The sequence below is a fragment of the Plectropomus leopardus genome, chromosome 10 (genome assembly GCF_026936395.1).
Source record: "Plectropomus leopardus strain MGB_pleo_1.0 chromosome 10, ASM2693639v1, whole genome shotgun sequence".
NCBI lineage: Eukaryota > Metazoa > Chordata > Actinopteri > Perciformes > Serranidae > Plectropomus > Plectropomus leopardus.
In genome coordinates this window covers 18,780,895-18,802,787 of record NC_142185.1, presented here as the reverse complement: position 1 = coordinate 18,802,787, position 21,893 = coordinate 18,780,895, and the positions used below count along the sequence as shown (strand labels likewise).

Here is a 21,893-nt window from a genome sequence, read left to right as displayed (position 1 = left end):
GAACATCAAAAGCAGTCGAGACTTTGTAATTTGTCAAGTTAATAAACTGATCTGACTCTTGATTTGCTGCCAACACAAATGTTATTAATGTCAGTGTATTAATGCAACTAATGAGTTAGCTTTTCAGAAATATTTATGGCTTTAAACTCTACAAATTTCACTCAACAGAGATTTTATTTTCTCTTGTAGCATCAGTAGCAGAAGGCTGTTTATGTCCTCTTAAACGGCCAGTGTGTAAGATTTAGGAGGATTTACTTGCAGCTAGCGGTGAGGATTGCAGATTGCAACCAGCTGAAACTTCCTTCACTGTTCATTACGGATGTTCCAATCAAGTTTTTTTGCCCCTGATCCCAATCAGAGTCATTTAATTTTGAGTATCTGCCGAAACCGAGTCCTAATCTGATACTTCTATTGCCTTAATAATATAGCTGCCCAGTGCACACTTTATAGTGAATAGTACAAGTACATCAAAGTGAAACCAAGCCGATCTGTATACATAGCAGTTTAATAGCTCTGCAATACATAAAGAAAAGAAATCCTTGCACCCAAGCGGTGACTTTATGCCTTTTTTAGTTAATTAATTATTTATTTATTTTTTTAACAAAATGACTCAGCATGAAATAACAAACCCTCCCTTTTATCTTGTCAGCTTGTTGCTGTCTCAAGTGAAATTCTCTGTGCCTTTAAGTGAGTCCACTCCAGGGTTTGTTTCTTCAAATGCAGCCTTTGTTAGCTGAATGAACTATATTCCTTCGATTTTTTTGTTATTGTACCTGCAGTGGTGTGGTGACTGTGACAGACAGCTGTCTGTCTCTCCTACATCTGCGGTGAAACACCATGCACCAGAGACGAGAGTAAAATGCAATAGACTCTTACACTGAACTGAAACGAGTCCTCACAACTTCTGTAAATTACATAAAGAAACACTGCATTTTGCTGTCATTTATTATGGCTTGTGGTGTTTCATAGCAGCTCAGGTGCTGAGTGGAGGAGAGATGCAGAGTTGTAACAGAGATGCAGTCTGTGCCCTGCTTTTCAGGAAACCTTCACCAGTAAATACACCTGTGTAACAGCTGATGTAGAAGAATGAATTGAATCGGGCTCTTTAGCACAATACAGACAAAAATGCCTTGATCAGCCCCGGGACCAATATTTGATATTTGATCGGGACATCCCTAGTGTTTTGCGTACAGGAGATATTTTACCAGGAGCAGAATTATCCACTAAGGTCTCTTCTTCTCCAAGACAAACATACGCTGCGATTTCAACTGATGAAAACACTGATTAAACTATTTCCTGTTTAGAAATATCAGTGTTTTTCCACCACTCTCGTCGTGGAGGTCACTAGGATAGCAAAAACATGACACGCCCTACTCCTCCACTGATTGGCTTGTTCTAGGTGCCTTTGTTGATTGGGTTGATTGGGTTGAGGCAAGAGGAGTAAGGTTGGTTAAGGTTAGGGTAAGAATGTCAGTCAGAGGTAGAATAAGGCCAGTCATGCCTTCATTATTTTAGGAAACGCAAATTTGCATAAAAGCAAATTGCCCCATCTGGAGCCAGTGTTTGGTTTGTCTGCTCTGGGCTTCTGTAGAAACATGGCAGTGCAACATGGGGATGCATGTTAATGAGGAACCGTTCTCTATGTAGATATGAACGGCGAATTCAAATGAAAACACAACAATTCTTATTTTCAGGTGATTAAACATTGAAGAAAACATTATTTTTATATTGTATTCCATTTCTGTAAATATATCCCCAAATATCCCACTCAGAAAACCTTTAAATGATTATTCTGCAGATCAAAAGTTCATCAAAATGATATGTAATGGCGTTCTTTTTGTCAGCATCAGATTTTAATTGGCAACATTTGAATTATCCATGAAGGTAAATAGTTAGTTAGAGGGGGAAAGTCCAATGGCGGTGCCCTTTGCATGTCATCTAGCATGGCAGTGCGCCTGAATAAATTATCTGTAATGATGTTTAGCTGTAGCCTCAGAGAGACATTTCCACTGCAGAAAAAAAGGGGGATACTACTGATGAGTTTAATGGCAAAACTCCTACCAGTAAAAGATGAAAGGCTTTAATGTCACCCCAAGTTGTGTTACATGTACCCTAATTATTTCAAAGTGTGAGTGATGGTGAAGGATGATTGATAGTAAAGTCCATTCTGATCCTAATTATAGAAAAATGATCCTGAACTGGAACTAATATTTTCTATATGTTTATTTGCTTGACGTTTCATCCCCATGTGTATGTAATCTGTAAATATTATTTTTCCGTCAGCAGGATTTGTGTAAGCTTTATGTATCAGGACTAATTCTCCCTCCACTGGCAGTCTGATAAACAACAATGGATGGCTGACCTACAGAAGATGGCCGGCTTTGCGATGAATCAGCAGTCACACAGCCTGGACAAAGGCAAATGGCAATGCAAGCCACACAGGCGGCAGTTCGCTGTCAGATGACTTTGCAGCCTATTTGTGGGTGGCAACATATGGTGCTTGTGCCTAGAGACTGCAGCTGCATCCACACGGGGCCTAGCACTAGTTCGCTGCCAGTGGTGACACAGGGGACAGATGCTGCAGTATTTCTGACCCTGCAAATTAATGCAAACGTGATACACGGTGGTTCAAAACAATCTTTGAGCCCAAGGCACAGAGAGGAAATAACTGTTGAAGCTTTAATTAAGCATTTCACGTGTTTTCATGTAATTTTGAGAAACCTCTTCTCCAAGCACATTTTTCACTCAAAGTGATGGGTCTAACATTTCCAGTAGTGCCTAAGGGACAAAGCACTGACCTCTGGCAGATTAAATGATATTGTGAAGTCACATAGTAAGCCCATTTTTTGCTCCATTTTTTTTTCTCATTGCGGGCAGATGGTGGAGAATGTGTGCAGTGGCATATGGGGTAGAGCACAGCAGCAAAAGCAGCAATAGCACTCTAGTGTTTTGCACTAGTGGATTATTCTGCAAGACAGGGCCGTAATGGTTTATATAGACAACGAGTAAGCCCTGCAACTGTGCTCCATTGGTGTACGTGTATGGCAGCAGCAGAGAGAATAGAAGCGGTGGGAGAGAGAGAAAAGAGAGAGACGGAGAGAGAGCTATACTGCCGTGAGACCTGGATTAGGCTCTGGACAGTGGATGCTGCTGTGGCTGCTGCTGTTTTTCAGATTGCTCTAAATTCTCAGAGATTATGTGGAATGAATGAATGAATGACCGAATGCATGAATGGCAGCATGATTTTCGAAACAACCATACAATATCAAGAAAGTGATGGAATCCTTTGAAGCCGTTCATTTTACTGTGGAAAAAAAACCACATATCCCATTTACTGTAGGGCTGCACTGAATATTTCAAAGCTTGACATTCAAATTCTAAATCAACATTTAAATACTGAGCTGCCTTTCTTTTTTTGTGTGTCTATTCATTCTGTTTAAATGCAGTATTTCTGCACACTTGCAGATAAAGATTAGGCTACACTAACATTATTAGTATTATACAATTTGCAGAATTAGATTCTAGGGTTGGCTGATATGTTCAAATTTTCCAACTGGTAACTGTCAGCTCAACAACAGCCAATATGTTTGTGCAGGTGTGTTTGCTTAGCAATATTCTGCTTCAGTACATTTTTGTTGGCATTTCCGTTTTCAAAAACAACATTTTCACTGTAGTCAAAAAAAGAATCTTCTCTCTGGCATGCACTTATGTTAACAGGGCAGTCTAGCAGCAAACTAATACCATCATAAAGTACCATAAAACTTAAATAAATAGCCTGGGATATTTTTAGCTTAAATCACTGCACTCATCAGGCTTATATGTGGGACAGTCATCTATATGGGGCATACTTTTAATTCCTGTCACACAAAACTGTTTTTGAGAAAAGATGGGAAATACAATCAATTTGTTTATTTGAACCACTATGAATATTACTTAGAAAAATGGGCTATGGAGGACCACAGGTTTAAACATAGCCACCCCAGGCTATTAAAAGGGACTAAATGTTTAATTGGCTTTTATTTGAAGTTTTACGGTACATTTATTAATTACATAAACTTGATTTAAAGGTCCAGTGTGTAGGACTTAGTGACATCAGGTGTTGAGGTTGCAGAATTTTAACTTTTCTTGTGTGCCAGGTGTTTAGGAGAACTATGGTGGCTGATGCAGAAATACAAATGGCACTTTCCAGAGCCTACCGTTGGAACAAGTTGGCAGACTTCGTGCAAGAGGACCTGCTCAGTAGCTGTAAGCTGCTCATTCTAACGCAACACTTAAATTTAGAGGATTGTAAAAAATATAGTTATGGACATTATATAACGTTTCTGCCAATACTTTCTTACGATGATGATGTCATTAAATATGGTGACAGACATTTAAAGAGATGTTAAAACAAAAGCCATTTGGTACAGCCACAATCCCATAATTTGTTTTAAAAATGTCACACAATTTAATATGGCAAATGGTTGATCTTAATGCAAAAGTATTATTTCCACTTTCCCCTCCCACATAGCTGAGCTTAGCTGTGAAAAGTGAATCTGTGCTGCAGCAGGTAGACATTCGCTTTGTTGCTTAAAAGATGGATGTTTTCTGGCATGTAAGTTTAAATCTGGGTGCTCCTTCTTCACTAAAGCGCCGTCCTCCCCTCTGGAATCACTCAAAGCTGAAACTATAGTAACCTGACAGGCCAACCCTGAAGCCACAGAGTGATGAATGCCATCTTATTCAGCCACAGACACCACTGCCTGTTATTGATGGGAGATTTAATGCATCCATGCATCTTGTTTAAATTGCACCATTTGAAGATAAAAGGTCAGGTGCCATGCCATTAGAGTAAATGCTCTCTTAACATCAGCATGTTAAAACCTGCGTGTTATGGGTTTGGGGTTTCACTCACTTAATTTCATTCCTAGCAGTTGAGTAGAGTGCTGCTCATCACATTGTTGATCCCAACTTTTATCCACTTTATTGTAAATTGCACACCTGTCAATTCAGATATTTAAACCAGATTCCAAGTATTTAAAGTTGCCCCTAAACAATACACCATATAATACAGAACACTCACATATCATTCAAAATTTAACATGATAATTACCTCAAGGAATATTTATCAAAAAAAAACCAAAACAACATTTGTATGTCAATTACTCACCCTATGTTACACTGAATTTGTGAAGAACAAAAACAAAACAGTGCCTCTGCTGTGAACGAAGAATAGAGAACGCTCTGAATGAATTTAGGTCACAGGGGATACGTATTACAACAGCAAAACCACATCAAAACATCCATTTAAAAACTGTCACACAAGTATAAACCAGGTCTAATTTATTCAGTTGTATGCTCAGTACTTTTTAAACAGACAGCCCTTTCAGATGGGCAACTGAAATGAAATAACAGTGAAACTTATTCTATGTTCTTTTCAAAGCCAGACTCCATAATTTTACTTTGCTACGTTGACAAAAAAAAGGAGAAAGTAATTTTACCACCCTCAAAGTTGCTGGTCAGGTTGTAAGCAGGTGTTTGATGTTTTATTGTTGTTAAACGTGGACCTCATTAAGAATTTTCTCTATTTTTTGGGATTCTTCATTCAAAAGGGACATGCACAAAAAACAAAATGTGCTTCACAAATTCAGCATAACACGGGTGAGAAATTGATATACAAATGGTCATTTAGGGGGTTGAAATATCTGACAAAGAATCAAAGGTCAAATTTTTTATTATCTCTATCTGCCTTTTTTGTCTCCACTTTTTTAGCTATTAAATATGTAAAAATAGCTCTGGCAGAGTAACACCTTTATTTCAAGTGTAATTGACCTGCATAATGCAGATTCATTGTGAGCAGAGCGAGCATGCTGGAGTAGTTGTACACTACAATATGCCTTAACCCAGGGGCACACTGCTCTCCACGGGATATTGTTTCCCTTGTCTGCAGCTCTAAATTAACATCACCCCTCACCCACCCATTGCTACCCTTTTGCTTTTACCAGTCAGCATAAATGCCATTTTTAATCAAGTATGTTTCCAGAAGTGAGATGCACACAACAATGATCTTTCTCACATTAGTCATAATACTGTAAGTAATAGTTTGGACTCACAGTTCTCGAATGGACAATCAATCAGCAGAATTCTTATCCTACGATGCTAAGCTAAACAAACAATGGAAAACAAGCAAGTCATGATTTTCTAACCTAATTGCTAGTGAGTTATAGCAGCCCTCCAAAAGGTTCAACTATAGCTGTGTTGTGAGTAATGGATACAAGCTGCAAATTGGTCTAATGCAACCGTGATTTAATAAAATACAGCAGACAAAGCACTGTGGCCTGGGGAGCTCTGTGTTTCTGAGTACAGTAGGAAAAACAATCCAAAATTATCTTGCAAAAAAAAAAGAGAAATGCTATCCAAGATGACTTACAGTTAAGTTTACCACTGCAGTGCAAAACAAGAGACTAGATACTGCCACAAGTTTATGCTCCAATCTTCTAGATATAGGCCAATAAAACTGAAGGGAAAAAATGAAACCCTCTGAGGTTTTTTTTCACCCTAAGACACACACCTGCAGCTTCGCACAAGCTCCAGAGAAGTACATTATAAAGCAGCAAAATATCATAGCAGCCAAGGTTCATAAGTATTTAACAATGCTGCCTTTTTTATAAACATGATGATATTACCTGCCAGGTAGTTTAGAGTAACACAGATGAATTACAGTATGGGTGGTAATTGGTCAAATACAAATAAATATACAAGTCGTGTTGATATTCATGAAATATGTATGATGATATGATAATGTTTGTACATGTGCTTTAATCCCATGTGTTCTCTCAGACTCTATTGGCCAGATGGGCGATGAGCTCGAGCTGAAATACTGGGACAGATGTTTCAAGAGCGTAAGTGAGATTTTTGCATTACGCATACATTTTCATGTTTTCACCACCTGGATGTTGGCTGCAGTGCTCACAGATCAGTTGAACTTTAATTTTTCTGGTTTACATGAACCCATTCATAAAAATCAGTGCACATCTGTAAAGTAGACCAGCTTTTCCCAGCACACAGAGGATACAAAGTGGTAATGAAGCTGCAGGACCATGGATGGCGGCACAGTCAAACTTACCTTGTGCTGACTTTTCTGTATAGTTTTGTGGGGACTTACACAAACAGGTGAGATCCCGAAGGTAAACATTTTTTTTTTTCAAACATATAAATCCATACCCCAGACAATTGCCATGAAGGGGGAAATGAGCTATTTAGACCCAAACTGCTTTTGTACCAGATTGTAAACGTGCTGTATGTTGGGCATTTTAATAGGAAGTCTTTGGGAATTGACTAGCTTCTGGGGCCAGTCTCAAGTAGCCATTAGAGGAACAGCAGTTTTTTGCACTTTCACCTTTGCTTCATTTATCAGCCCTTGAAGTTGCTGCTTGGGTAGTGTGCTATTGTATTTTTATGTCATGACACAATAGCCCCATAACTTTGTTACTTGCACAGTGTGGTTGTAAAAGGTCATTGATTTATGCTTTAAAATGGCTGTGTGGATTCCAAACAACAACAATTAATTTATTATGTAAGCATATATTTATACAAGTAGCTTTGAATCAATTTATTGCCTGTAAATTTTAAGTGTTGCTTGTGCCAGTTAGAATCACCAGTCAAGTCTGCAGCTCCATCAAGCTTTCAGCCTCTTTCAACTGAGAGCAATTGATTGCTGTACACAAGCTCAGAAACTGAATTGATCTTGTGGCCCAGGACCCCAATTGGAGCCTAAAGTAAACGAGTGCTTGCTTTGGACAAGCCAAGTCAATAAAAGCTACTATATATGTTTTTTAGGAGTTGGTGGACCAACCCAGTCCTAAAACACCAGTGAATACTGGAGCAAACAACTAAAGCACCAGTAACAGTGGAGTGTCAGATGTCAGTTCAACAGCAGTGTACAGTGACAACAAGCCTGAACCCCGTAACTGAATGTTAGTTTCAGTTGTTAATTTAAAGATTATCTATGCAAGATATTCCTACAAAAACACTGTACAGACTCATATAGAAGTAATCCCTTTTAATCATCACTTATGACACACTCAATGTGTGGCGGTGTATTTTTCTGCAGAGGCTCTTCCCACTGCATGTATTTTTCTTATTTTCTGGACTCAGGACGTTTATACGTGTGTACCCACAAAGTTGTCAGGCGTAGTATGGGCTTTATAGAAAGGTAGCAGCAGGCATCCAAAAAAAAAAAAAAAAAAAAAAGGCGAGGCAGAACACCAAGCGAGAGTGAATCTGGGGTTGGCTTTGACTTTCATTTTCACTGAGCGTGTTTACAAACAGTAACAGACAATCCTGCATAGTATACCTTGAACTAGCACTCCTAAATTAACACTTCCTGCCTCAGCTCAGCAGCATTCTCGTCCACCAGCGACAGCAAACACATCAGCCACACACTGTGGAACAGATGCAAAATGAATTGAACCCTAAGGAGTGTTACTAGATTCTCAGCACCTGTTTTCTTCTCCACACAGTTTTAGAAGAAGATGATTGGAGCCGAAATATTTCAGCCCACATGTGCCAAAAGTAATCCAATCAGGATTCCTGTTAGCACCTGAATACATCATCCTCTTCAGCACCATGGACAGCGACTTCAAAGAGCCCCTGGCAGTCAAACGCCTGAATTGGTGGGTTTTTTTTCAGGTATTCCGGCTGAACAGACCTCTGCCTGGGTTAAATCTGGGTCAAGCTGCGCTGATAACAACATGACATCATTAAAGCACATGGACTAAGAATTGTTAAAGTGTGATTTTGTCATTTGTGTTGTCACCCCAACAGGTGTAAGAAAACTAACAGGAGAGTTGGGGAGATGTCAATCAATGCAGTCTGTACACACCTACGCAGTCCTGAGAAAAGGTTGTTTCAGGTAACATAAGTTTACACACTGCATGAGTCAACTATAGATGTATGAAAAGGGCCTTTTTTGTTCATTTTTAGAGAACTGATGACCAAATAATTCATTCATATATGGTTCAGATAATTGATTAAACTTTTTCATACAGCAGTGAAAGTTTCATATAAGCAGCACTCAATGTAATATTCTTCATTATAATGTTTGAGCTAACCAGATCTTGCCCACCATTGCTGGCAATGCCATCACAAGATGTATTGTCTTATAAATACATGTCTTTAAATTTGTAATGAGCTTATCCATTCAATGTAAAACTACAGTCAGTAGTCAGTTAGCTTAGTTTTGCATAAAGAACTGGCGAGCTCTGTGACTGTCTCAGCCCTTGAGTGCATGTCCATACTTTGTATGATAAAGCTTGGAAAATAAAAAAAAAATAGACTGGATAACACAGCATGCAATGTGAAATCAGTTTATCTGATTTGTGACAAGTATGAAGCCATACAGAAAAAAGTATTCATGTTTTCCTACAATTTGTATATTTGGTCTCACACCTGTATACCTTGAAACTGACAGTCTGCTTTGTAAACCCATTTGGGCTGGGCATGATGCTGATATCAGAAAACACACCACCCCATCAGAGTAGATTTTGGTTCTTGGACATAATTTTGTCCATCTAATGGTAAATATATTTCAGCACTAGGTAACTGCATGCACAAGTATAATGGCATGATGGTCAGTTTGAGGATTTACCAGCAGTCAGGTAAAAGTCATTTGAAAATCTGCTGAAGTCTACCACTAATGTTGGTCATGGTTGCAGCCATTCTAGCAGTACAGGTAGCAAAAATCTAAGTGTGTATACATAAATTGATCACAAAACAAAAAAGTTCCAGTTAGATGTTAGGTGGAGTTAAGATAAAGATGAGGTTAAAAAAACAAGGTCAGGCTTTTTAGGTTACGCTTTAGCGAACTCATTCAAAAAGCGTGAAGCTGGGAATGGCTGATGATGCTTAGCTTAAAAAATAAGCGCGCTCCAGCCTCTTAAGGCTGTGACATGCGAAGCCAATAGTTGGCCCAATGTGGGCAGACGGCGAACATCCACGGCCCTTTTCGCTGCAGTATGTCCTGTACCGTCGACCCTTATTGGCTATTTTTGCCGATTCAGCATGTTGAATCGGCGGCAGCGGCAGCCGTGGAGCCTGTCAGGTAATGTAATCACTGTGATTGGCCGTCCAGGTTAGTGCACAACAAGAAAAACAGAAGTGAAAAATATAAGCAAAAGAGGGAGTGAGGTTGAAACATGTGGTATAGGCAAGACTGTTTTTAGCTCCTAACTGAAATGTCTCCTGATGGGTTGTGTTGATGTTCACTGGCGCACAGTAAATATGCTTTATTCTTGGTTGTGTTGCTAATGTGCTAACTGGCTAACATGACAGTCCTCCGGTTTGGAATGACTATTATAGACGCTGGTCATATGCTGGCATGGAGGGTTATCCTCTCTTACACACACACAGAACATATGTTCTTGTTGGCTGTCAGTTTGGCGTGTTCCTGTGTAACTTTTTCGCCAAGACACGTTGATGAGAGAGCGTCACAGTGGGGGGCTTTCATTGCTGCTGGTTCTCTGATGTGGGCTTGGTGTGTCAAATCCTTTTAGAGTGGTAATGTCGGCCTCTGATTGTTTTTTTACAAGGGAGGTGGAAGGGCTCAGGGTGGCCATGGCCCCCCGGCCCCCCCTTTGGGGCACCACTGACATTTAACACATTAGCCTTGTTGTTTAAAGTTTACCAATTTTAAGTGGTGAGAAATTCACAGGACAGGTTAAAACGTGCGTCCATAGTACGGAACCACGTAAGAGGAAGGGCTAAAAATATGTTTTTCAGACAGAGCAGCATATTTTAGAGCATAAAACCCTAATAAGTGCACACTGTATATTCATATAGTACTTAGTTTCGGTGCACGAGGCAGGGACTCATCCTTCTGCCCGAGGTGGAGGGAACTAAGTCTCATGGGCGCAACGTCACTCCCCTCGGCATATCAACCACTGTCCGCTGTATGCGCCCAACACACCACTTCAGAGGACGTCAGGATCGCATCCATCCTCATCGCGAAATGCTTTGCGAACTGAATCTAACTCCAGCAATCCTCCCCGATTCCGCGCGTTTCGGCGAGGAGGCATCCACAAGCTCCGTCACACAAACTGGGTAAAGAACTCCTCGGCGAAGTGGGAAGGTTATTTGAAGTGGAGAGAGTGCTCGCGTCGAGTATGGTCCGTGCTGAAGGGAGCATCACAAAGAGCCAACATCTGTAACTTCGGGATTTACTTGTAAAGGCGTTTTTTTCCCCCTTTGGACATCGCGGGATATTTTTGTGTATAAACATGCCGGTGAGAAGAGGTCACGTTGCGCCACAAAACACTTTCCTTGGAATGATTATTCGGAAATTCGAGGGTCAGAGTAAGTATCTTATTGATTTGCAATTGCTGCGCCCTGATCAGAAAATTCTAAGTAAAACGTATCAACACTAAGGCAAAAATGAGAAATTAATACATTTAACTTTATCTTGTGATGAAACTGTTCTTTAAACATTATTTTTTTTCCATTGGAATAAAAATAAATAAATTACTGAGAGACTTTATTTTATACAAAGACACACAAAAGACCTGACTACATTTTTGCAGGTTTTATATTTATATGAGGTAAGCTGATTGTTTTCCATACAGCGTCAGTGAACTCGATTGATTGACTTCAACCAACTTGATTGCTGGTTGTTTTTATTTGTGTATGGACAGTTTGAGGCTCAGAGGTCAGATGTACCGGAACAGACAGTGCTCACATATTTTTCTCTCCATACAGACCGGAAATTTGTGATAGCCAATGCCAGGGTGGAGAACTGTGCAATAATATACTGCAACGACGGCTTCTGTGAGATGACAGGCTTCTCGAGACCGGACATCATGCAGAAGCCGTGCACCTGCGACTTCCTCCACGGTGACCTGACCGACAAAGAGGCCATCAGCCAGGTGGCCCAGGCTGTGTTTGGGTCCGAGGAGCGCAAGGTGGAGATCACCTACTACCGCAAGGATGGTGAGTCAGTGACCTGGCACCACAGCGTGGCTGTCACAGCATGCTCGTAAGCCAAGAGGGGTCTTTTGTGACGTTTTGCTCCCGAGAGAGCAGCTCCTCACTGTGTCCACTCCTGTCAGTCTATTCTCAAGCAGCCAGAGTCAGTTACAAGATATGTTGCAGATTGAGACCCTGGAGAGGAAAACAATAAGGGCAATCGACTCTAAAATAATTACGTTGTGCGAGTTTATGCCAGAGGTACTAAGTAAACAAATACATATAACTTTGATCCTCACCAGGGGGGTTATGAATAGACATTTCACAAGAGTCCTTTAAAAGCAAAACAAAAAAGTATCATCCAAACAAAAACAGCATGCTGCATAATATCCATATAACAATAGCACATTAGAAATTGGTTGTGGTGTTTGCATTACAGGGGGGGTGTAACAGTCAGTGTGTCAGACACAACAGTGAGAATGTGGTAGAATTATGGACATATCCTTTTGGCACCTGCCGTGATTCACAGCATCATGGGCCTGAATGACATGAAAAAGTTTGGCTGTCAAAATTATGATGCTCACCTCTTCTCAGGTTTTGAATTTAACAGAAATAGGATTGAGCTGTAGGTGCGACGTCAGGGGAAAAGATGATCCATAGCTTTTGTGCTTTGGAGGACAAGTGAGAGATGGTGCTGAGCTGTCCGCTGTCCTGTAAAGTTCATGCTGCTTTCATCTATACAAAAAATACATTTGTTTTACATTTTCCACATAAAATACAGTCATGCTAGATGCAGTTAGCATTTTTTTGGTTTGCAGCAAAGGTGTACAGCAGCTTTAGTAGACAACAGATAGATCCACTAATCTGAAAAATTGCTGTGCATGTGATAGGCTACAGCATTGCCAGCTTTGCATAAAGCATGCTCCCACCTTTAATGCTAGACTGGTGTTTGTCATTCATTTTTAGCCAATCCTAGTCCCAGTGGGTATGAATGGTGCTCTGCAGGGATGGCAATCCTGAGTCAGAGAGAATTAATATGATGTTACTGCTCAGTGGCATAAATCCCAGGATTGACCACCTCCTGCCATGCTCTCACATGAGCTCTTTATGGTCATCATGACATAGCTGTACAGAGTCGATGCAAAAGTACTCATCTCATAGAGAAGCACAGCAAGAGCTTGAATTTTTTGTTTTGGTGCCAGAGTTTGCACCATCAGAGGCCAACATTTTCTGTTTGTGATATTGTTAGCTGTTATTCTTTACTCTGATAAGTAAAGGCATGTACAAACAGCAGTATACGAGGAGCCTAAGCTGAAAAATAAGAGACGTAATATTTTATTTAATCATAAGAAGCCGAGGTTTTAATTTTTAATTGTGAGTTTGATTAGATTCTAGGCCATGGATACATGTTTAATCTACCATAAACAGCCATCAGCCTGTACTATTTTTTTGTTGTTTTTTTGCTAATCAGGAAGAAACCAAGAGCCAGCTGCTCCACTGCTAAAATAGATTGTTTCAGAGACCTGCAAGACGATTACACAAAACACTCCAGGGCCTGTTTGTGTGAGCATGAACAGCTTGGTTTTTGACAAGTAGGATTTTTTAAAGCAACTTCATTTAGTCTCTCATCTCACACGCATGTGCTGCAGCTCCATCGAAACATCATGTGCCCGTAATGTTTAAAGCGTGGCGGATGAGAGCCACAGAAACCTCCCGACATAATCATTGCTCTCTGTCTCTTCACAATCCTCCCCGGTGTGCATCTCGGCTTCAAGACACAACTCTTAATACTCCTCAGAGGAATTTACAGTGAGCGTGCGTGCTCATGAATAAAGATGTCAGGGGCTGACAGTGCAGTGACTGGGAATGAGCAGCTTACAGGGTAAATGCATTAAACTGGTATGGAGGGACACAATCCACACGCTTCCACTGCTATAGGGGAATGAAAGATTCATGGCATCCTTGAGAGGGATGGCCATATTGATTCAAGTCGCTCTACAAATTGAAGCTGATGGGTAGAAAGTGGATGGATTCCATGTCTCCTCTCCTAACTGTATTTCAAGTTATCAGTCCTCATGCAAATCACTTAATCCTTTGTATTAAACCCCCTCCATTTTCCATGCTCCTACAGTACGTCACGAATCACACGGGCATGTTAAAAAGAGAAAAATACACCAGCTTGGATATATTTTACTTTTCTATTTCTCCCTGCTTTTACACTGCTTTTAAATATTGGTTGAATTATGATCTAAGGACAAACCTTGAACGCTCCTGTTTTGAGGAATGGCAGTGTGACAGTGCAGTTTGTTTTTCCTCCTCCATCAATAACTACAGTAGGAAATCTTTAAAAAAAATAAAATTCACAAAATCAAATAAGGTCAGGATTTGAGGAAGCCGTGTGACATCAGGAGCAACAAAGCTTTGGCTTTTTTCACCGAAAAAGGCAAAAAGTTAAGCTGCTTATGCGTATGCTTAGAAATTAAAAGTAAAGGAACAATGGGGACCGTGGGATCGCAGCTAAGGCCTTCAGCACGAGGGCACTTTGGTTTACTTTCTGTGTTCCCCTCCATGTGAACAACCGAGACGGGTTGTGAGAGAAGATACCACAGGCGCAGTCTTCCTTCGGCGATGATACATAATCAATGAGATAAATACTTTCCCTTGATGGCTTTGTAGAGCTATCCTATTCCACGGGGTGTAATAATACTTTGTACCTGAATGAGTCTTAACAAAAGGAAGCTGACACCGTGTGGGGAGAAGTTAAATGGATAATGGCTACATAACAGTGGCAGCTTAGCTAACCGTGCTGAATGATCTGGGACATGTGGTATGCGTGGGTGCAGGGTTTCATAGGTGACTCCCCGCCGAGGGGACTGAAGGGCCGCGTACCCCTGCTGAGGGTTTAGTGGCAGGGGTGCCGGCAGTACACAAGGTGTGCTGCAGGACACTTGGATGACCACGCTCCAAAAGAGCACATCCATTTTTCATCGCGCTCAGCCCTCTTTGGTGTCTCGCAGTATGAGGTGAAACACATACAGAGCTTTCCTCATCGGGTTTCATTTGTTAGATGGAAATCGGCTTGTCCAGGTAGATGTAACCAATTAAAAACAGCCCAGTGGGGCTTTCCATTTTTGTGCAATGGTAAGTGAGGATATATAAGTTAAGCTCACTTATGGCATGAATATGATCTTCATTATAGAGAAATTAGCATATTTATTTAATAGAGGGTTTTCTTCCGTCACTGCACTTAATTATGATGTGAAGCAGGTTTATTGGAAGCGAGGAGGAGCAGATGGAGCTTTGAACACCATAACAATGCAGGTCTAACTTTGCATTGAACAGGAATGTTCATCCACAGGCTATTTTTATCTCATGGGATGCTTCCACTGGAGGTGGTAATCTAATATTCCTCTCCATACCATCTGTGGTTTTTCTCTTAATCAGTCACTGTATGCTAACTTAAATATTTTATCATCCATTGCATTCAATTGGCCAACCTATGCACCAAATTAAACAGAATCAAAGATCACACAGCAAAATATCATGAATTGATAAATGTAACGACAAATGCAATGTAGTTCGAGCCGGAGCTGCTAGTTATCCCTGATGGCTCTGGAGACACTGATTGAAGATGAAATTAGGCCAGGCTGTGTAGCTCGTGGCACTCTCACTGAGGCGAGATGTTGCCACAAGGCCCAAGGACTCTAAACAAAGGGTTAGCTTGCATGGCCTCTCCCTACGTGCCCCAGTCCCGATTGGCTATGCCCCAGTAACGTTGCGTATTGGCTTAAGCAGAATAGCCCTAAACAAAAAACATGTCAGATTTCATTATATGGGACTTACTACCAGGCGGTATACTGGGGCTGTACTGTTTAAAAGCTCCAGTTGTGGATAGTACATCGGTGGAAAGATACAAAAACAAAAATCAACACTCAACAATCATTCTCTCATTTCTCCCTAAAGTAGATCAGCTCATGCAGATTAATATGAAGCCTCAATACATCACTTGAATGTGATTCAAATAAGAGATAGCTTCCTTTTTTGAAGTAAGATCAAAAATGTATAGCTGCACTCACAAGACTACATAAATACATACACCACTACTAGTGTATGTAATTATGTATCATTAAGAAATCTTTCACCAGAACTCTGTTTGACCTGTGAGTCATCATTGTAAGACTGTCCAAAGGATCACTTGATTAAGCAACTATGTTTTAATAATTGATGATGGAAATAGAATCTACAGTAATGAAATTTCCATCATGAAAAGGGAGCTAGTCTTAATACACTGTCCATTCATTCAAGCAGGTGTAAATAACATTTCTTGGCTCGCAGGGAAACACTCTACATAAAGGTCAGGGAATTAATGGACGCTCACCGGTACAAACTGCTCGACTGTCAATGACGTTAACCATGTCCAGCAGCTATGGCTATGTTTGGATGGTATTATGTTGTGCTGAGTTGAGTGTTGTAGAAGACTAGGATGGTTGGAAAGGCTGAAACCAAAATGGTCAGCAGTTTTCAGTAGCACACTGTTTATTATGGCCTATTTGTATTCTAGATTTACAAGGTGCAAAAGTTAATTATGTCAAATGTTAAGGTAGAGAGGAGAGAGGAATCCAAAGAGCTTGCTAGATGGTACAGTGAGGAGTTAAAAGCACTCCTGCTTAAAATGACAGTTCACTCCCAAATCAAAAATGCATATTTTTCCTCTTACCTGTGGTGCAATTTATCAGTCTAAATTGTTTTGGTGTGAGTTGTCCAGTGTGGGAGATATCGTAGAGATGTCTTCCTTCTCTCCAATATAATGGAATGAAATGGCACTCAGCTTGTGGTGCTTAAAGCACCAAAAAATGTGAAAAACTTAACAGCAATGTCTCTTACCAGAAATCATGACCCGGTTACTCAAGATAATCCACAGATTTTGTTAACGGTTTCATGTAGGAACTGTTTATCTTCAAAACTACACCTGCCAACTGTATCACCGCGCAGGAGGAAGTGTGCATCTACTCATGGACAAGAAGTGCATGAGATGTAAACATTAATGGCTGTCAGCCAGCAGGAGATGCACGTTTCTGCCTGTGTGGTGATTCGGTTGGCAGGTGTAGTTCGGTAGAAAGAGTATAGTTCCTGCATGAAACGGCTCACAACAAGGTCTGTGGACTATCTTGAGTCATTGGGTTATGATTTTGCAAAGAGACAGTTTTGGAAAAGTCATGGATATTCGCAAAAGAATTGTTAAATTACTCTTCCATGGATAACCGTCCACATAAAGTAACATCACAGCAATTTCATTTCACTTCTGTAGGAGTTGACGTAACATTTCTCTAATATCCATCCATGTGTGAAAATGTTATTGTTTATTGTCAAATACATTTCTTCTTTAATTAATTTATTTATTTAGTTGGATCCGCATTGGCCGCTACCGTGGTTGCAACTACTCTTCTTACAGTCCACACAAGTAAACATTACATCTTAAAATAAAACAAATGTATAATTTAAAATCCAAGGCAAAAGGGAGCGATTCACAACAAGAAAACTACAAAACTACAAAACAGCAATAATCATCAATCGTAGCTCCCCCCATGTATGCCGGCTTGTTAAAGTTATGTTTGATTAGAGTTCGATGTATTTTGAAAATGACGGGCAAGCAAAACAATCTTTTGTCCTTGAAAAGTCATGGAAAAGTTTCACCCATGACAATGTGGGGAAACCCCGGAGCTATCATATTTCCGTTTTATATTGTACCTGTGGTTGCATGCTGATATTGCTTGAGACATAGGCTACTCGTGCCATGTACTAATTACTAGCACGTTCATTAGTGACCCCCATAAACTCCTTTTGTGTTATAATTCAGTTCTGTATTGTTCTAAAGGTGGCATTCCTGATGTTGCTTGTGTTTTTTTTACTGTGTGTCTCTTTATGGCATGCTTGTTTTCTTCCCTATTTTTCCAGAAGTGCTTACGTTTTTAAAAGTCAGAGAGAAGGGCAGCTGCTGTAATATATTGTTAATCAATATCGGCATTGTCAAAGTCAAGTGATGCTTTTGGCCTTTTCTCTCTATGTTGCAGTGCATTGAGCTCTCTCAGACACCACATACAGCCATATAGGATGCTACATACTGGTTTGTACAAAATGTAGGTCTTTCTGTCTAAAGACAAAAGAGCCACACTTGAAGGTAGGATGAAAAGGGTGGTATCTATAGTGAGGAGCAAGACATAATGAATTGCAGAGAAGGAGATAAGGCACACTTTTGGACAGTCTCTCCTTGAGGGCATTCAGAGAGGGATTTCAGATGCTGTTTGATGATGCAACCAGAACTTGAAATGTACTGACGCTTTTAGATTGGGTAGTGAGCATTCTGCTGGACCTTAAAAGTCAAATAATCAAACTGATGGTAATGACTGAAAGAAAAAAAGCTAATAAAGAAAGCAAATGTGAGGCCAAATTTAAACAGAAGGGAGCGTGAATGGATTGTGAAGCCTAGTAACACGATTGATTTTAAAATGCACAGCGATCCAGAAAATAAAACATACTGTGAGATGATGAAACAGTAAGTGTATTGTATTCCCTGTTGATGGTTTGTATCTACGGTACATTTTGTTGTCATAGTCATACAATATGAATAACTTCTTTTACTACTGTCACAATGCATTATGTTTGATTTCATACTGTTACACAATTTTGTTTTATTTTTTCACGGAAAAATAGTATCTTTTCTCAAAGCTTTCCCATTCTCTAGCTATGTGTGATGAAGATGTGTGCACAGTAGTATCAGACCAATTTCTAAATAGGTCAATTTACAAATCCAATATAATTTTTCAGTGACTTCCAAAAGATAATGGCTTCTCATTAAACTGTCTGACAGTTTTGTTCATCGTGACACTTCATAAGTTATGTCTCCAAAAGCAATTAGTCCAGCAAAAGGGGGTAGCATCACACATGTTTTTAATTACATACTGTAGTATTCTATGGCTTGTCATTAAATGCAAAGTTTTGCTTTGCTTGGAAATGACGTTAGATTTCATTATAAACCTTAAGGCGAGACAACCCAGGTGAAAACATTGGTCAATTTTTGAGATTTTAGGCTATTTTGTATCCATAACATCTTCTTTTAGAGTACTGGGAAAAAATGTATAAATTAACATTTAAGTCTTAATTTTAGTTCAGGAAATGTATGCATAAAGAGGAATAATTGTCTTAATCTAAATACTTAACTAGGAAAGTTTCATGGTGATATCTGTTAATACACAAGTGTCTTATTTATTCTAAAATGGAATTTTACAATACATATATCTTTGAGGTAATTTTCTCAAAATGAGTTATTTCTCATACTTAAAGCTAAAAACATATTCTCTCCAGCAGCACAAACATACCAAACTCTCCGATTGTTGAAAAAAAACAAAAAAGTAAAACAAGAATTTTTAACCTGGCTTTATCCAATGTTCAGTTTTTTTTTTTCTGGAAATCTATGCATATCACTTGTAATACAAAAAAATACTTGTCTTACTGTAAGTAATCAACTAAGGATGTTTCTTGGTGATGTCTATTAGTTAAAAGAATTACCACATTTACCTGGGTTGTCCTTTTATATACATAAGGTTTCACAAATTTTAGTTCAATAAGGGCAATCAAAACCATGGAGAAGATATTATCAAAGCTTTGGGTTTGCATAATTTTCCACACCAACATAACGTCAGTAGGCTCTTGGCCTTTGTTGGAAGTCTAAAATAAGATGAATAACACAGTTGTTTCCAATCAATGACTGAGGTCGTCTTTCTTCAGGTCATGAGTAGCTCTGCTGATCACATGGCTTTATGCTGTTGATTTTAGCGAGAGGGAAGAAAGCACACACTTTTTATTCACAAAAAGCAAATGCATAAGTTTATAAAATAATAAATAAAATAGGGATGGGAACATAGATCAAATTTAGAGCCGCACGGCGTCTGCTGATTTAACAGTTATGAGAAGGCTGTCCTTTGATCCATTTTTGGTAGAGGTGACATTCAGCAGGAGACCAGATGAGAGGGGACCCCCACGGCTTAGCCTTTAAGCATGACCATTGTTTTCCCATCTGGTAAGGTAAACTCCAGCCCAGAAATATTTCTGCTGAATGTGCCATCTTGGCTGATCAGAGTACATACAGAAGTTCGATATAATAAACACTAGGTCTGTTTTTAACTTATTAAAAATATAAAGTGTATTGCTCTTATTTTTTTTTCCTTTTTCAGATGGCTGATAGCTCTATAGTTGTTATACCAATTATTTTTTTATTTTCCATTTATTTGTAAATTTCTAGTGTTAGCTGATAATGCAGTTAAACCATGCTACTGTTAGGTCGCTACAAGACCCACAATACTTACATTGTCTAAAGCAGTGGTTCCCAACTGGTCCAGCTGTGGAGTCCAGAATTCTCTTCGTCATTAGTTTAGGGTATGGATAAATTACCACATATCCAATTTTATTTCACAAAATGTTGGTTGGCTTAGAACACAATGAAATAAAATATATTGCAAAAATAAACAAAATGCACTTCAAATAAAAGCAACCCACCAGTTGGGAACCACTGGTGTAAAGTATCCTCTAAAAAGAAGACGTTGGTTCTAAGCATAAAACATTTTTTTATTTATCAGCTTACAGCTGCATTTAGTAAACCTAAAGGGACAGTTCACCCTAAAATCAAAACTACATATTTTCTATTTTCCTCTTCCTCGTAGTGTTATTTATCGATCTAGATTGCAGTAGTGTAAGTTGCCAAATGATGGAGAATTTGGCTGCCAATATGTCTGCCTTAAAATAATCCACAGAGTGAAGTTAGCATCTACCACAGGTGTATAAAGAGAGATGGATACAGCATTGACGGTCGATTATTCCTAGGAAAGTTGCTAAGTGATGCATGAAGCCAATCGATCCGTCTTCTTCCAGTTCCAATTGTGTTGTTCCTCTAGACTTTTTAATCATTATCAGACACTATGGTTAAAATCCCGATAGTGAATCAAGTCATTTTGCGGGGGTTGTGACAATCCAAAAAAACGTATCCACTGATTTACTGGCATCTCTTTTGCCATCAAAGTCTGTGAGAAAGTGGGTTTTTTGGGCCACAGGGCAACACGTGACAATGTAATTACACCGTTCGGTTAATTTATGGGGTCCTGGCAAAGAGGACACCATTGATGTTTACCTTGCATGCTGTCACAAGCCTCTCATCCATAATGGGATGCACACTTCCCTCTGTGTAGGGGTACGGTTGGCAGGTGTAGTTCGTTAGAAAGAGAATAGTTTCTACATGAAACTTCTTACAGCAAGGTCTGTGGATTGAGTGAAGGTGGGCATCTTTACAGCCAATATCACCAGCATTCGGCAACTTAAACTAAAACAATCTAGACTGATAACTAGCATTACGGGTAAGAGAAAAAAATGTGTCTTTAATTTTGGGGTGAACTGTTCCTTTAAGCGATTCATATTCAATGCACGGGTTATTCCTCAGCTCAGAAAACTTTTTATAAATCCCTGACAGAGGGCAAAATTAAGATCAAGTGAGCTTGCATGCCTGAGCAATGAAGCAAAGGGGACAACTGCATCTGTTTCTCCACATAATGAGGACGAATGCTGAAATCTCACATTCTCAATTTTCATTTCTTCATATTAACAACTCACCTCTGCCTTGCCTTATACTGAGGCTAATGCAGTACACAATATCTTAGATAGGGTGGTGTCAGTGTCTTATCTTGAGCACATGAGGCCAAACATTTCAGAATTTTTAATAAGATGGCATTTGAGGAAATATATCTTGTGGATATAATTTATATTATCTTGATGGGCTCAGTTGACAGCCCTTTTTAACATACTTTATCCTCGCCTCAAGAACATTTTGGGGGAAAATTGAAAATATCTTTTTCTTTTTTGGTTGAAAAACAAAGAATATGTGGTTACATGTGGAAATATGATGGATATTG

The 21,893-nt window shown here is 39.5% G+C and overlaps 1 protein-coding gene across 2 annotated transcripts in view; it reads left to right on the top strand.

The window, feature by feature from the left end:
- Positions 1 to 21,893, top strand: part of kcnh7b (potassium channel, voltage gated eag related subfamily H, member 7b) — a 71,767-nt gene that overhangs the window by 4,871 nt on the left and 45,003 nt on the right. The window contains exons 2-6 of one of the 2 annotated variants that reach the window (XM_088083218.1): positions 4,137 to 4,245; positions 6,820 to 6,881; positions 8,502 to 8,654; positions 8,806 to 8,893; positions 11,731 to 11,961. In XM_088083218.1, the coding sequence (XP_087939344.1) occupies positions 11,805 to 11,961 (157 nt within the window). In that variant the 5' untranslated portion in view covers positions 4,137 to 4,245; positions 6,820 to 6,881; positions 8,502 to 8,654; positions 8,806 to 8,893; positions 11,731 to 11,804. Of the gene's footprint in view, positions 1 to 4,136; positions 4,246 to 6,819; positions 6,882 to 8,501; positions 8,655 to 8,805; positions 8,894 to 10,848; positions 11,332 to 11,730; positions 11,962 to 21,893 lie in introns of those variants that run through there. The other variant, XM_088083217.1, reaches the window with a different exon arrangement.